At 35.1% G+C, this 16,323-nt stretch overlaps 3 protein-coding genes and 3 non-coding genes across 6 annotated transcripts; 2 read left to right on the top strand and 4 right to left on the bottom strand.

Moving 5' to 3' along the window:
• Positions 1-7,011: 7,011 nt before the first annotated feature.
• On the top strand, positions 7,012-9,494 carry FoxL1 (Forkhead box L1). The gene is made up of 4 exons (XM_068292449.1): positions 7,012-7,421; positions 8,485-8,740; positions 8,848-9,067; positions 9,125-9,494. The coding sequence occupies exons 1-4, from the start codon at positions 7,012-7,014 to the stop codon at positions 9,421-9,423; spliced, it is 1,185 nt and encodes a 394-aa protein (XP_068148550.1). The 3' UTR covers positions 9,424-9,494.
• A 1,839-nt stretch (positions 9,495-11,333) lies between these two features.
• RpL28 (ribosomal protein L28) lies at positions 11,334-12,308 on the bottom strand. Its single transcript, XM_068292462.1, has 3 exons — positions 12,209-12,308; positions 11,763-12,005; positions 11,334-11,556 (listed from the first exon to the last, which is right to left on the bottom strand). The coding sequence occupies exons 1-3, from the start codon at positions 12,299-12,301 to the stop codon at positions 11,488-11,490; spliced, it is 405 nt and encodes a 134-aa protein (XP_068148563.1). The 5' UTR covers positions 12,302-12,308; the 3' UTR covers positions 11,334-11,487.
• A 69-nt stretch (positions 12,309-12,377) lies between these two features.
• LOC137579490 (small nucleolar RNA CD11) lies at positions 12,378-12,453 on the bottom strand. Its single transcript, XR_011032831.1, has one exon. It is a non-coding gene; the product is annotated as a small nucleolar RNA CD11 (small nucleolar RNA).
• A 146-nt stretch (positions 12,454-12,599) lies between these two features.
• Positions 12,600-12,677, bottom strand: LOC137579481 (small nucleolar RNA CD11). Its single transcript, XR_011032823.1, has one exon. It is a non-coding gene; the product is annotated as a small nucleolar RNA CD11 (small nucleolar RNA).
• A 146-nt stretch (positions 12,678-12,823) lies between these two features.
• LOC137579482 (small nucleolar RNA CD11) lies at positions 12,824-12,902 on the bottom strand. The gene has a single exon (XR_011032824.1). It is a non-coding gene; the product is annotated as a small nucleolar RNA CD11 (small nucleolar RNA).
• An 806-nt stretch (positions 12,903-13,708) lies between these two features.
• eIF1 (eukaryotic translation initiation factor eIF1) lies at positions 13,709-15,400 on the top strand. The gene is made up of 3 exons (XM_068292464.1): positions 13,709-13,877; positions 14,169-14,326; positions 14,955-15,400. Exons 1-3 carry the CDS (start codon positions 13,850-13,852, stop codon positions 15,099-15,101), a joined length of 333 nt encoding a protein of 110 aa, XP_068148565.1. The 5' UTR covers positions 13,709-13,849; the 3' UTR covers positions 15,102-15,400.
• Positions 15,401-16,323: the final 923 nt, after the last annotated feature.

The following is a 16,323-nucleotide window of genomic DNA, read 5'->3' on the forward strand; positions in this document are numbered from 1 at the left end:
CTCTCTCTCTCATTCTCCCTGTTATTGAGTACCTGTTAATTTGCCACTTAAAACGTGCGAAAAATCATTCACATTTTCACTTTATTCATTTCGGTTGGACTCAAAAAGGCAGGCAATCGATGTTAGTGCCTTTTGGTTTATGGTTTCCGCCTCGCAATCAGTTCAATGATATATACATAAGTATTTAGATATATTGAGAGAAGAAGAGATAGGAGAGAGACCAATATGAGATAATATACAACCCCAACTCAAATTGTAAAAATAGTTTTCATTGAGAAATTCAAAATAATGAGAGAAATTCACAAGAGTAATTAATATACTAATTAGAGAACATCAAACATCAATCATATACCTAATGTAAATATAATTAACTAATAACTAAGCAGGATATAAAACAATATACATTTAGGTACTAAAGTAACTTTAGCCGAACCAGCTAGCATCTTACAACGGTTGAAAGCATCTTCTTAGCCAACTTTCCTCGAGATGTTTGCTCAAGAGCTTTCCTATTCAATAATCCTATATCCAATTTCTTACAGCTTTTTATCTCAATGACATGACACGAAAGACTTGAATGAATCACATACATGTTTAGATATCAAATAAAAGTGAAATTACTTATTTCAGTTTTTAGTACAAATATTCGTCGAAGAGAAATTCTGGATGGCAAACGAAACAGATTGTTGCCAAGCGCCTGGATCTCGTCGTACATTTATGTAAACTTTTCTCTAAGCATAAGTATTCGATGCAATCTAGATATATTTGGAATATTTAAAGAACGTCCTGGCCACAGCTTGGTCCTTTCTGCTTTTAAGAATTCCCTGCCTGTTATAGAAAGAAAATGCATCCATAGAGTGGATGATTATCATTAACAGCCAAGTCGATCTAGCCATGTCAGCACGTCCGTCCGACCGTACGAAATCCCGAAGCTCCTGAATACCTAAATTCAACCAGCACTTTCAATTTATAAGATAATAAAAGTTATAACGGGAAGGATTAAAGAACAAAGTAAAAATACCTTGCTAATAATTGTCTCAATATTAATTCCAAGTAAATCAGACAATTGATCAAATAGACTGCAGACTCCCCCTTTGGTTATAAACAACTTCCTATTACCAGAAAAAACTAATTTCATTCATTTGGATAACAATTTAGCGATGGCAAATGAAGATATGTTTGCTGCTCTCCAATGTTGAGATGTCACATACTCATTTGAAGTAAATCCTGAATACCGGGCTTAGTTGACTTGAGGGATTAGAGAAGTAGTGGCTCGAATAATATAGGGCAAAGGCCCTCCCTTGTTGCTTTCTCTCTGTAGATTGAAAGTAGTGCTTAGTCATTTGGTAAGAGTAGTAGATACCCAATGATGAGAAACGTCTCTGTCTTTCCCTCTCTTTCTCTTCCTCTGCCTGGATGTCTGTCTTTCTGTCTGTTTGTCTGTCTCCGTGTCGCAAGTAATCAATTGTTCATTATCTCAAGTCCTATTAGAAGTAAATGTTGCTATAACATTGCTAGCTTAACAGTCAAAGAACTACGATTACATATACATACATACATACATACATACATATGTACCATGGATGTTACCCACTTTACGAGCAAAACAGTTAAGATTAACGATTATTGGTTAGCTCTAGAGCCAACCACATGGCATATTTGTACCAAACGGTTAACTCTTTAATTTAATGGATCTTAAAGTTTTACAAAATGAAACTCTTAAAAAAGGCTTAAAAAAGCCTTCTCTCCCCTTCAGAAAATTCAAGTACATTTTTAAAAGGTTTTTAGTATATTTTTTTTAATATTATTATATTTTGAGGATACGAATTCGGAGTTACGGTGAGGGATTCAAAATTATCAAACATCTATTAAAGTTCGACTTCAAAGCATTTATAGAAGCCACCCTTATATTTTTGTGTATCGTTTATGTAAACGATAAATTTTTTTAAATAAATTTTTTTTTTGCTAACAAGAGTGGTTGATCCTAAACGGAGGAGAAATGAGCAAATTATCCTCCCTAAGAGCAGTAAACTTAATATCCATGTCCCAGTTTAAGCTCCCCAAAATCTTAATCTACATTTGCCAAACGTTTATTCTGGTTAAAACTTATTAAGAATATTTAGCTAGTCTAACAGACAAAGATTTTGAAACACCTGTTTTGCCGTACAGTAAATGATGATACCCACAGATGATGTCTTTCTATTAGCCTAGAATTTCCAATCGAATGGGTCAATAACCAGTAAATCGTTTATACGTTTCTAATTTCTATATGATATTTATTTATATCGTCTTTATTTAACCAAAAACCAAACTACTACACCTTCCCATATGTAGGCTTGTTCATATATGAAGCGTCTAGCCTCAGTAAGTTTTGGTTTCCCCTTCGAGTTGTCAAGCTGAGGGGGGATAGGATAGATAGCATGACCACGAGGGGGGAGAGAGGCAGCACCCCACACGCAACTAGTGTCAAGAATCGCATAAATTTCCAATTCCGAGCTACAAAACAAAATACTCATGGACTCAAAGTGTGCCATTTAATGGCCACCAAAGGTCACGTTCACACCATCGTAATGGCTAATGGGCGACCGACCGGTCTGACAATTCAGGTAATGTGGATAATTTGCTGTCAATGATGTGTAACGCTGCCGACAAAGATGATGACGACGACAGCAGCAACGGCAACAACAACAGCAATGATGACTATGGCAACGATGAGCGGTCCTTGTACTTATTTGTTGTCAAACAACAACAAGTAGCTAATAGTCATGGGCTGCATTTTACGGCGCCTATAAATAGGCACTACTAGATGTTAATGTAAAAGAGGGAGAACAATCCCAGGAAGACAGAAAGAGAGAGACGCGGCAAGGATGAGGGGCAAATAGTCATCGAATTTTGACAAATTGGTTGTTGAAGCAGCCACAAATCCGAGTGCTGATCGATGATTTGTTATCTTTGATTTAAAATGCTGCACACCACTTCGTGCCGTCGATAGAGCAAATCAAATTTTTGACAAGGTGTTGAGAGATAGATGCGATAGATGCCGCCCTCCGACGACCGCCTATAAATCAATGGCAGTTTGAAGACAAACTTCATCCACCTATAAACTATAACTGTGCGTACACTCGAAGAAATTATGCAATGAAATTTGAATAAAAGGTTGTAAAGAAGTAACATAGAATAATACAGAGTACTAAAATTCATCTCAAGATGGCCAATATTTCAAATTGTACGTACCTTGGTTACAAAAATGACTTGCCTTAGTAAAAGGTTGAATAAATAATTAGTTGACCTGAACTCGAAATTGATATTGTCATATTTAAATCGAAGAGGATTGATTGAGCTATAAACTCGAGATCGAAAAGCAGTAGAACCAAAACAGAAGTGGAGGATTGCATAACCCATCTTTTGCTTTTCATTTTGAGACTTATATCAGAATACTTAACTTGGGCCTTACCTAGGATGGTTAACTTGAATCATATGTACTAAGGCTCGCATTGAAGATTCCTATTGCAGATGTCCTTCTTAATATGTTAGTCATTATTATGAAATCAAATCGAATTGTCTGCGGGATGGTGGGGGGGGGGACATTCTACATTTTCGTCGAGTGTATTGGGGATGTAGATAAATGTGGTAATTGTGGCAAACGATTAACTTGCGGTGGGCCGCAGCAGCAACTAAATAAACAAGAGGAGAGGCGTTTTATGGCTTAACGTGACGATCAGTCAAAACTAAATAGAAAACATTGTTGTTTCAGACATTTTGTTGTGTTGCGTTTGCATTGTGTTTGCTTTTTGCGTGCTGCAGGGCGGCAATAAAAAAACAACAAACAAAAAAAAATATATATATAACACAATATTTGTTTCCAATACTATTCCCAGCATAGATCTAAAAATAATCATTAACAAAAACAGCCGCCGAAACGGCAAACAGCCAACGACATCTTCTACATTGAACTACACACAAAACACCTCATCTACACACACACGCACAATATGGTTGATGGGTCGTTGTTAAGGATAACCCTGTTGTTTTATGACCCATTCTTCCATTCAGCGGTAAGCGGCGATCGTAAAATCTGAATACCAATACTAAACATATAGACATATATATGTACATACATAGACAAGATAGAGACACAGGGAAAGCGTGAAAAATGCAATCCTTTTGTAGACCACTTCATACACATGTGTGTATCCCTCTGTGTGTGTGTGTCTGTGGAAGGGAGGAGGTTTGAGGTGGAGGTTAATGGTAATATTGAATTTTCCAACTTTAACTTCATCTTCAATTGGCTTGTTTTTATTTCTTTCAAATGAGCTCTGCTTTCTCTTACTCTACTCTATATACTAACTACTTGACATGCAAACAGAACTGACAATGCAACAACAACATCAGCAGCATCATCATCCCATCCCATCCCATCCCATCCTATACCATCCCAGACATGGGGAACGGTCGTAAAAATCAACTGATCTTGGTCCTGTGTCTGTTTAAAATGTATACACAATTATTTTACGACCTTTCCCATATGATATCTGGGCGAAAAATACTTTACTTGATTTTACTTTACTTTACTTCACAATAGCATCACTTTACTTTCGTTTTTCTTTCTTTGTACTACTTGGAAAAAGTCGTAAAAATTTTACAGAAAAGGAAATGTTGTATTAAATTCAAAGATAACGGTGTCATAGGCCGATACTGAGATAAACCAATTGCACATTGAACTCAATCATCTATATATTAAATGCATGAAAACAAATATACAAAACATATGGCATTATCTTAATATTAAAACATTACACATGTATAAGTATGCAAAGTAGGTAAAAATAAACAACAATTTGACAATCATCCTGATCTCTCCAAAACTCTAAGATTGTAAGCTTTGCCAACATTTTGCTCCATTTAATTGTAATTCTCAAGTTGTCTTGGCATTGAAAATGTGGTATGACCATTGCAACTCTTGGAACTTTGATGATAACAGACCTGTGGTGGGTCTTCAAATATTTATACAGACAATAATATTCCTTGTAAGATTGATTTTGAAGCATTATAAATCTAGACAGATTCTTTTCTCATTGCATATGGCACAAATATCAGAGTTCTGAACCCTGTCACTTATTAATGAATTGTTTTTAAAAGATCCTAATAATTTGAAATTAATACAAATACTTTTTTCCTGCATATCCTTCAGGTGATGTCAGTTTAAGCTGAGTAAAATCCAACTGCCATGTCCAATCATCTTAATACCTAAACATGAAGGCTATTAGAACTAAATTATTATGTCTCGTGTAATATTTAAATTCTTATTTCTGTTACTCTCTGTTCTGGTATCGTAATGTGATAAAACTAAATTAGACATTATGATAATTTATTATTGAATATTAGAAACAATTCGACTAGTTTCAGAGGTAAAATATCGGTTTTAGGAAGATACTTTGTCTCTACGAATTCAAACCAAAAGTTTAGATAGCTAAAGAAGCAGAAACTCTATTAGCACATTTATGTTTATGGCAAATTTCAATAAGATCGATTTTCACACTTCAAAAGACTCATTTTGCTTTGATGCCTGGAATACTTTAAATTTACTAGAAGTTTTTACAGTGTTTTGAGAGAAAGATTCTGGTGATTCCAGATTTGATATACTACTTACAAAATTTCTTTAGTCACTATTATTGATAGTACAGGACATTAAGGTTTTCATTTCAGAGTCTGTTTTAGTTAATTGCCATTTAAGTCCTCTAGATATATGTATATCTAAAGTAGATTAGATTAGAATATTATTTAATGATTCTATCAACCAGGAAGCATTAAGAATCAGCCTTAGAGCTTTTGATCTTTCAAATTAATAATGAATATATTAAAACTGGCATATATCAGCTTTATTTAAGAAATATATGTAAATCGATAGGTTTACGTATATATGTATAGATAGATATTAATAAAAGTTAAAACTTATAGTTGATAAGATTGTTGCCTTCTTTCAAAATTTGATTCCGAGTTTTAGCTCCACCCACACATACAAAGAGGAAATTCCGACAAATGAAAACCAACCGATCGTTACGGAATGATATTGGTCATTATATATGTATCAAGCCCTTTATAATGTATATTTCAAAGTTCTAGTTTTAATTTGATAACCATTTTAAAAATTGTATAATGCGAAAGCTATGTGTATATATGTACATATGTATTGCTGGCATTTCATTTGTTGAAAAATCGTTTATTTCGATATTGTTTTAAACACAACAAGAAGATATGTTGGCTCCGCCCATTTGTGGAAAATTCTGACAAATCAGAGGCCAGTGGTGAGAAATGATCTTCAAGTATATACATATCTATATATTTATATCCATATGCTGAGCACACACATATACGGATCGTGGATAAACATTGGTTGGTCCACAGAGAAGGAAAGAGAGAGAACTGCCTTGTAGTCTTGACAAAACGCCACCCAAAGCACTGTGAATTAAATGATGATTAGTTTAAAATAGTTTAAGCATAATTAATTAACTTTACTAATCATAGTTAGCTAGATATGCCATGAAAGGAGTCTGAGATAAGGATTATGTCTCTCAAAGATTTCCTGCGTATATTCGTGTGTATTTTTCTTTGCATGTATTTATAGTTCAATACACTGGTCTGTTTGACTCTTCCCCACACACACACACACACACACACACACACCCGCACACACACACACCCGCTCACACATGCTTGAACGAATTTCAAGTACTCAAACCAAATGCCAGCCCACAAGATCAATTTATTTGTTGATCGGTCTTCTAGCCAGACGGAACACAAATATCGTGCGCAATAAGCACAAAGCATTTTGGGAATTACGGGAAACTACGGCAAATACGGAAACGGATACGCATACGCAAATATAAATACCGTTAAACGGAACTTTACCAAACCAAAAAACGTTGTCGGGCCAAGTGCCAGAAGAACAGAAAGTGTCATTGCAAAATCAATTAAAAAGTTTTCATCAAAAGTGCCAAAAGTGTTGTGAGAATTATGTTACCATCATCCTGCTATACAAATATTTCAACGCTGTCGCCCGACAATGAGGAACTGGTCAATACTCTGTTGGCCAGTCCCGAATTGTTGCGTCAGGCAGCCAATGGCAATGGCAATGGCAATACGGTCAATCCATTGGCCACAAATACCGCCGGAATCGGCTTAACGGATAATCTAATGCAATGCAATGGAGCATTCCCGTCAGCCTTTTATTACCAGGGCCTTGGCATGGATAGTTTCCTGGCCCTGCATAACAATATCTGGACATTGCCCATATCCTTTCTACACAATTCACATCGTCCGGAAAAGCCACCATTCTCCTATATAGCCTTGATAGCAATGGCAATTAGCAGTGCTCCCAATCAGCGGCTAACTTTGAGTGGCATCTACAAGTTCATCATGGATAAGTAAGTCTGATTCTAACTAGATCATCGATTAAGACAAATACAGGCAAATCGATCATGGATCACATTATTACAATTGTAAATCAATCAAATATTTCCAAAATTTGAAATGATCTTGGAAAAGTTTTTATGGAAAATTAGCTTACAATATTTTATAGTCACGATAAACAATGGATTTATCTACATAATCTTTCCATTTACATATATACAAATACATACATATATGTATGTAGATCTGATTGGATGTTTATGCTGGAAATAAAACAAACTCGAGGAAACTTTATGCCACATTTCAATGCCAAAATGTTGGGCTTTTTATATCAATAAAACATAAAGACTATAAATTTTAATGAAATTTGATAAAAATTGGATCATTAACCTTCTGTTCTTAAATGATTTAAGTAGATTTCGTATTCTTTGGCCTCAAAAAAATAATTTTCCTGAATATAATAAACATAAATATTTATTTAAAAATGTATAAATTTAAATCGTTAAATATCATATAAATCATCATAAATATTCAATTCCATTTTGGCCTCAAAATAAATTATATTATAGTCTGTATCTATTATAGGAAAATAGCTGAAACTGGATTTGAAAATAAAGCCCTAAGCCAATCCTAGAATTGAAATTTTATATACACCTAATACCACTTTCTTCTTATCAAGATCTTCTGTCATGAGCTTAGACTGAACTACAAGCTTATGATTTTACTACTGTTTTATCGAGGATATAATAAGTAAATGTTATTTTGTTTAAGTTTGATAATTTTAATAGACTTGTCTACAAAAAATCTTTAATTTTCGCAAAGTTTTCTATCAAATTACCATTAACTCAAAACTTATATTTATATAAGAAAGTATTATAATTACTTGAGTATTTTAGTATAACTTACTTATACTTTTATTTACCTTATATTCACCTTGCCCAATTTTATAAAGGAAAGCATTTGAGTCAACAAATTCCAGCTTAAACAGAACAGAATCTAATTAGCCATTACAAATTACATAGGTTTGGAGAGAGTTTGAAGCAAATTCCAACTGATATATGTATATTTTTTTTATAGATTTCCCTACTATCGCGAGAATAAGCAAGGCTGGCAGAATTCCATACGACACAATCTATCCTTGAACGATTGCTTTGTGAAGGTGGCCAGGGATAAGAATACAATTGATGATAACGACAGTGCGGGCAAGGGAAGCTACTGGATGCTAGACTCATCCGCATCCGATATGTTCGAGCAGGGTAACTACCGACGGCGTCGTACACGTCGGCAAAGGCATTGCGCCAATTCCAATCGCTATGACCGGGAGACGGGCAGGGTAAGGCAAACGTCGACGACGACGACAATTAAAGTTCCGCAAAATAGTAAAATAAACAAAAACATTCTTCTATTTCTCTGTGTGTGTGTGTGTGTGTGTGTGTATAGGATGTTGGCAGTGGCAACGACGGCGAGGTGAGATCCCCCAGTGAGTCTCTTGCCGATTTCGATCTGTTCTGCAATGAGAGGCCCAATTATTCGGATCGTATAACGGATTTGCATCGTCAATACCTGTCCGTTTCCTTTGGCTTTAACAATTTGTTTAACAATGAAACTCGCAGAATGCCCAGAGATTCCAGCGATATGCGAGACAGCTCGTCGGCGGAAAGTCCATGCTCTAGCTCCGGAAAGACAATAACAACAACAGGAACATCAGCAGCATCAGCTTCAGCAGCATCGAGCACTATGGAAAATGCCTCATTATACGATGAACTACATTCCCCCAGCGCTTTTACGCCGCCGCCTCTCCACAATCGGCGTGATCCAGCCAATTTTGTTGGTGTTGGCCTACCCCCAGTAGTACTAAGTGACGCATTTAAAGGACTGCAGGACTTCCTGGTTGATGCCTCCGAGACAAGACCAATTGCACCTGCATCGTCATCATCACCAAACTCACCAGCAACCTCAAACAATCGAACAAAGACTACGCTATTTACCATTGAGAATATTATCGGGAAACAATAAAAATGATATAAATAATCCAGATAGATATAGCTTAAACTTATGTATGTATATGTAGATATAAGTTTGTTCAATATCCCAAGACTAAATTGAGCGGCAGATGACTTCGATTGAAATTTGATAAAAAAAAAAAAAAAAAAAACAATACAAGGACAAAAAAAGGATGTGTGGGTAAATTATCAGTATCTCAAACTTGCCAACCCACTCAGGATTTACCAGAAATAAAGAAACCCCGAAGTCTCTCTACTAAGCCTTTTGACTCGCAAGTTCATAGTCAGTTCGTTAAGTAGTCGTGGCTTGATGACCATAATTTATGATCAGAGACAGAGAATTTACGAAAAGATTCATATATGATCACAAGACTTATAAAATTCTGGTTGTGTTTTTTTTGGATCAAATTTGAAAACGATATCAGTCGCTAATACCGTTTTAGGCGATTTTTGTATTGATTAGATTTAAGACATTTTTTTTTTTTCAATTTTTTTCTACTTCAAATAAGATTTTTGTTTTTACTTATGTAATTTTGTCTTCTAGCTCGTTTTAATGAATATAAAAATTGAAAATCTATACCTTTACATTTGGAATTTTCCTGGCAAAATTGTTGAATTTTCTTGGGTTATATGTACAAACATACATACATACATACATGGATAGATACTTAGTCAAATCAATTTAAAGTGAACATGAAGCAAAGGAATTATTTAACTAACTAGGTCCTTGGATATTGTAAAAATACAAAAGCAACAGTAGAATATGTAGAATCGGGCAACCCTCATCGCTTCACAATGATGATATTAATGGACAGCCTCCAGTTTCGTCGCCTTACGGTGCATTTGATCATATATATAGACAAATTATGATCCATGTTACAGTTCCCATGCGTGATCTCTCGATATATTTTGCGTAACGTGTGGACCGCTTCGTTGCTCAGTTTTTCTCTATAACGAAAGAGAATAATAATTCTTATTAAATAATCAGGTTCGTTCAGTGTTAGGTATTTGCTTCTTCTTTCTTTCTTTTTGTTTAAAACATTTTAACGTCACTTTTCGAGCGTAAAAGTAGTATTTGCCACCATATGATTATTTTCAATTATATACCTACAATTTTTAAATTTAGCCTAAAAGTATTCTTTTTGTTTCAATTCGAATAAGCGATTTATACATTTTACAGATCTGACGAAGCAGAAACAAAAACAAACCACATAAATAACCGCGAGTAAACAGAAAATGAAACAAATACTAATTTCCAGATAAGTCATAGAAACATTCACTAACATATCTCTTCTAATCGTATAATGATTACAATCGATCAAAAACTATTTTAGGTTTCGATTCACATAATAGAATTGTTTGCCATTTCGCTAGATAAGAAATATATAAATATATTAGATATATATGGAGTTGGTCCAAAAAGATAAATATACTTTTGTTTGTTTAAGAATAAGGAATAAATTATATACAAGTCCATCATCTTATAGTAGCATATCTCACATACTCATTTATTTCCATCTCCCTTACTCAGTCTTCTTAAGTCAGGAAACATTTTGAATTTTCATAAGAAAACATTTTTTTTCAAGTTACTCTGCATTTTGAAATACGTTAATGAATATCTAGTATTACCAATGTTACTTGAACTTGTTACGAAGTTCAGATGGAACTTCCTCTTACTGAAGTAGGGAGACACAAAAACACTCGCCATCTCTTTCATTTCCATAATAAAAATGTCCAGAAGCTAACCATGTGCGATTTAACGACAAGACGGCAAAATTAAGATATAAAATGTCATTCCAAAGCTTTTCTCTTTAGATGAATTTGGGGAACATGAAGGATGTAGAATATGATGAAGCAGTCTTCGTTTGCATTTTGCTCCCCCTTCTCTTCTGTTAACGAGTACAAACATAATAAAACTCTAACTTTGGTGCTAGCTGAATTATTTTCTCGTAATTTATGGCATGTGTTAAATAAAAATAGAATGAATTTTGTTGGTTTTTAACATTTTTTTCTTTATTCTGGAGTAGAAAACGGCTTCACAATCATTGTCCCAATTAATGCATTTTATTCGGGCACCTTAAGCGGACGATTTGACTGCGACGGGCTTCTGAGAACGCAGAACAGCAGAGGCGCGACGAAGAGCAGCCTGTAAGAAAGGAATTATATACAATTTCATTAATAAACCAGTCACAAAGTTATAAATGTATTGAGAATTAGGGGAAGAAGCCTCAGATAAGATTATCAACACGATCAGTCAGCGATCTTGGTTGTGTAGCATTAAAATAAAAAGATCATCATGCTAAATTGCTTTGCCTAGGTTTTGTCTCTGCGGACGAGGTGGATATGTCTTACCTGTGTCAGATCTTTGCGGTACTTGGAGCCAATCAACAAGTTCTTCAACTTCTTCAGGGAGCGTCTGGGACCAGCCTTGAAGTCAACACGCACCGTGTTCTTGGCAGGACGCTGAGCATATTTGCCCTTTTTCAGCACTGCAGTGAAGCCCTTTTTATCGGCAGCAGGAACAACGGCAACGGTCTTTTTGTGGACGACGCCGCTGTAACGGTAAGAGCTAACACTTGTCAAGTTGTTGGGCTCCTGAAAGAGAGGGAGAAAGCAATAACATTAGTTAACTTGCCATTTAAAAACAGCCCATCAATAATATAACCAACTTAAATGCATGTCAGATTATGAATTACTATCATGTTGTATTCAAATATCATTGTGAATATAAATAAGTTGGAAACATCATGGTGAACTCTACATTTGGAAAAAAGAAACCAAAACTAAACGAAACTTACTGTGCTGAAGGGTTTCTTCACATCACGCTTCTTCAACAAGAAAGCGTTGTTGTTGCGAATGATCAACCAGTTGAGGTGCGAAGAGGTTGCCATCTCAAGTCTAAAGAAGAGAAGAAGTAACAGTTAATACCTCGGTTCTTTTAATGTCATTAAAACTAAAGCACTACTAAATAAATATCAGCATTGGGTGATGAATATAGTCTTCAAGAACTCTTCTGCTCCAATCAATCATCATGGAAACTAACTTAAGACGACGGATTGCATTTGAAACTTACCTATAATTTAAATGTTAGAACAGAAATGGCAAACGAAACCAGATCAAACATGAAACAGAAAGAGAAAAAAGCTAGTTAGTAAAATATTAACTGCATCAATAAATATTAAGGTTCATAGTTTTGTTCAGCATTGGGTGATGAATATAGTCTTCAAGAACTCTTCCGCTCCAATCAATCATCACGGAAAATTGCTAAAGTGAACAAAGCCCAGTACTGAATGTTAAGACTTACCTAAAATTAATATTTAAAAAACCAATCGGATCCAGATCACATAGAAAAGATGAGAAAGAGATATTAATTGGTAAAGTATTATTCACATTAATGGACTTAATTCTAATTTATGGAAATTTTTCAGCACTGGGTGATGAATATAGTCTTCAAGAACTCTTCTGCTCCATTCAATCATCACGAAAAATTTCGAGACCTCTGTGGCGACATGTGCTTACCTTTTGTATATCAATGGCAGACAGCACAAGTAACGGGAACAGCGTGAAAGAGAAAGAAAAATAAAGTTAGAAATTTTTATCGCAAAACTATAACTTAGCCATGATTCACTATAGTCTCCACATATCAAATGCCAATAGTGCCACACGTGTGTCTCAGCCTCAACGGCACACACCCGTTCCCCGCCAGAAAATATATGCCGATTGCACACAAATAAATTTACCTCGCACTAATGTCAGCAAATTGGTCATTTCAAATTGAACAAATAACACAAAACCACAATATGCAATGCACTGGCCATATTTTCTGGCTGTTAACGGGGCTCCATGAAGTTATAACTTAATCAAATCAAGACAAAACGCAAAATGCCCACCTTTTCTCGTTGAAAGACCAGCAGGAAAGAAATATGGCAGCCACCGAACCCGGTGAAGTTGGCTGCGGTTAGGCACAGGGATGTATTAATGTCTATCGATACATCGATAACATGATATTTGGAGTTATCGAACAATGACGAGTTGGCTTTTTTATGGCTAAACAAATAATCATAACCCAATTGCTGACATTTTTCTCGTTCTTTGGGAAAATATGAATATTGACATATTTATCAAGTCGAAAACATGTATATTCTTTTCATTTTACCCAAATTTAATAACAAAATATGTATCACCAAATTTTTTTAGCTATTTTCATTTCGAATTGTTGGCAACTCTATAGTAGGGTTGTAGCAGCCAATGCCAACGATTTGTGCTGGCAAGCGATAAACAATCGATATACATATTTTACACCCCTCATAGCAAACAGAGGCAATAACACATTTCCGAAAAGTAACTCACACACATAAATTCAAAGTTCAGATATAATCAAGCAAAGAAATAGTTTCGAAAAGTTTTTGTTTTAGGCAGTGGTTTGTTTTTATTGTCGTATGTCCATCCAGAATTTAAACACCCGTGGTAAGTGGACAATTTATTTGTGTTACAATTTTCTATTACACTTTCCCCCTGCCAAAATGGCTGCTCGTGGGTTTTAGTCATCCACACGAACACACTCACACATGCCTGAAGACACACGTTTACGCACACACACACACGCACACTGCCAGAGGCACGCACATGCATAAATATGCACATATACATATGCATGCATATGTGCGACATGTGTCAAGATTACAATTACAATAGTTTTCTAGATTCTCATTGATATTTCTCTTTCTCTTTCCATTAACAATTTCTCCGCCCTTAAAGACCCCTTTGCTGATGCAATCAAGGGCAATGATGATGATATTCAAGACGGTCTTGTGCACATAAGAATCCAGCAGAGGAACGGTCGCAAGACATTGACCACTGTCCAGGGCCTTTCCGCGGAGTATGACTTGAAGAAAATAGTTCGCTCCTGTAAAAAGGTAAGTTTTATTAATTAATATTTTCGTTAAAAGTCAACCACCCACGAAAGCCAAAACGTTTGCTTGCATTCAATGAGACATTCTGTTAATTCTGAAGATCGATCCATCTCTAATGGCCCAAATAACCTGTGATCATGTCACTTTTGTATGTGTAGGAGGAAGCTAACAAAGGAATGGTGTTGCCTTTCTGCCCCTAAGGCTGCAAACATGAATCTTAGTGCGCAGTAAAGTTTAATCATATATATACATATATAGATGGACTTGCGCGCTATATATATATGTATATATATATTCATATGTAGATGTTTATAAAATTGCACTGCTTTGCATATTTTGCAAATAATCATGCAATTTCTTTATATTCAATCGTCCTTGTTGCAATCATCATTGTGCCTTTCAGATAAATAGTGTAGATCAACATCTATACCCATTTAGTGGCGCAATTAAACGTTAACTTGTCCACTGTCAACTAATTATCTTCTAGGTGTCATCTTGGTAAATCCCAACTTCTTTAATATTTCACTAAGTACTATGCCGGTGTATGAAAGTTAGTCCCTTAAAATGTTTAGTAATGTTAGGCAAAATGTTTCAAATATTTAATTATTCTTTTTGTTTTTAATTATTTCAGGAATTTGCCTGCAATGGGACTGTAATCGAGCATCCGGAGTATGGTGAAGTTCTTCAACTTCAGGGCGATCAACGCGAGAACATTTGCCAATGGTTGACCAAGGTGGGACTAGCTAAGCCAGATCAATTGAAGGTTCACGGCTTTTAAGCTAATGCTAATGCTGCTGATTTATTATTGATGCCAGGGAACAACAATAACAACAAATTGTTGTCTGTCTGTGTGGATTTGCTTCATACAAGAAAAAAAAACAAAACGAAAGTCTTTCATTCTTAAGCTACATCAAGAAAAGTTCTTTGTTCAAATTTAACTAATAACACCAACAATTACAACAACAACAATTCAAATAACTATAGAACATTTAGGTACATTTAAAGACATCAAAGAGCAATAGACCATTTACTGCTAAATAATGTTATAAATAAAATTAAATGTTCAGTTTAAAACAATTTTGATTGTACGTGCGCAATGCCAGGATTAACAATCGTTAAAAGGATGTTTTCGCCCCGCGCATGGGGCAATAGTCAAATGGCCTATAAATGGGCGATTAAATAAAGGTAACATATTGTTACCAATGTATACAAATTTTTTGTACATATTTTTAAACGATTTTGAGCATAGTCGAACGATTTGAAAACTGTTTGTGTACGAGTAGTAGCAAAATATTGGGATTTTGCAAACGTACTCTAAATATGCATTTAAAGAGGCAGTGGCAGCTTTTTCAAATTTCTAAATAATTTTGTGGGTATTTTTTATCGATTTATGTATATCGTTTTATCGATTTGTGTACATCGTTTTTATCGATTTGTATATATCGTTTTATCGATTTGTATATGTATATCGTTTTATCGATATGATAAACTGTTGATACCTATCGAATTTCCTGTTGCCGATAAGTGACGCCCTATTTTGTTATTTGCCCCTATTTTTTTTTGTTAAGATACCCCTATTTCTAAGTTGTACCCCGTATTACCGTATTTAAAGCAATCGCGAGGAGCGGGAATCGTTCGTTAACTTGTGGCATAAAAATCCTAAAAATCAAATAAAATTCATTTTAATTTGCTAATCTCGTGTACAATTTAATTTTTTGACTTGAAGTCGCAACATTTAGTGTCTAGTTAAACGGATAAATTCACAAATTCGTTGTATACGTGTACCACGCGGAACGCTTGTGTTTCGTTGGCGACAGTGGCCAGCGAGAAAGAAGAAGCAGCAACAGCAGCCAAAGAACACACACATAACAAGTGGTTTTCAATTCAGAAATTCATCGAATGTTGCTAGTGTAATTAAGACAAAACTCCAAAACAATTAATTATTGAAAGCAACTAATTGCTAAGACTATTCACCTATATACATCATATCGATGACTGGG

The sequence above is a fragment of the Drosophila tropicalis genome, unplaced genomic scaffold (assembly GCF_018151085.1).
Source record: "Drosophila tropicalis isolate 14030-0801.00 unplaced genomic scaffold, ASM1815108v1 contig_694, whole genome shotgun sequence".
NCBI classification, from domain to species: Eukaryota; Metazoa; Arthropoda; class Insecta; order Diptera; family Drosophilidae; genus Drosophila; species Drosophila tropicalis.

Excerpts from the sequence above, each read along its gene's own strand:
- RpL28 (XM_068292462.1), bottom strand. The coding sequence starts at position 12,301 with ATGGCAACCTCTTCGCACCTCAACTGGTTGATCATTCGCAACAACAAC. Across the intron at positions 12,006-12,208 it reads TGAAGAAACCCTTCAGCACA|GAGCCCAACAACTTGACAAG; the intron begins GTAAGTTTCGTT and ends CCTCTCTTTCAG. Across the intron at positions 11,557-11,762 it reads ACCGCAAAGATCTGACACAG|GCTGCTCTTCGTCGCGCCTC; the intron begins GTAAGACATATC and ends CCTTTCTTACAG.
- eIF1 (XM_068292464.1), top strand. The coding sequence starts at position 13,850 with ATGTCCATCCAGAATTTAAACACCCGTG. Across the intron at positions 13,878-14,168 it reads CCAGAATTTAAACACCCGTG|ACCCCTTTGCTGATGCAATC; the intron begins GTAAGTGGACAA and ends CCGCCCTTAAAG. Across the intron at positions 14,327-14,954 it reads TAGTTCGCTCCTGTAAAAAG|GAATTTGCCTGCAATGGGAC; the intron begins GTAAGTTTTATT and ends TAATTATTTCAG.
- FoxL1 (XM_068292449.1), top strand. The coding sequence starts at position 7,012 with ATGTTACCATCATCCTGCTATACAAATATTTCAACGCTGTCGCCCGAC. Across the intron at positions 7,422-8,484 it reads TACAAGTTCATCATGGATAA|ATTTCCCTACTATCGCGAGA; the intron begins GTAAGTCTGATT and ends TTTTTTTTATAG. Across the intron at positions 8,741-8,847 it reads ATGACCGGGAGACGGGCAGG|GATGTTGGCAGTGGCAACGA; the intron begins GTAAGGCAAACG and ends GTGTGTGTATAG.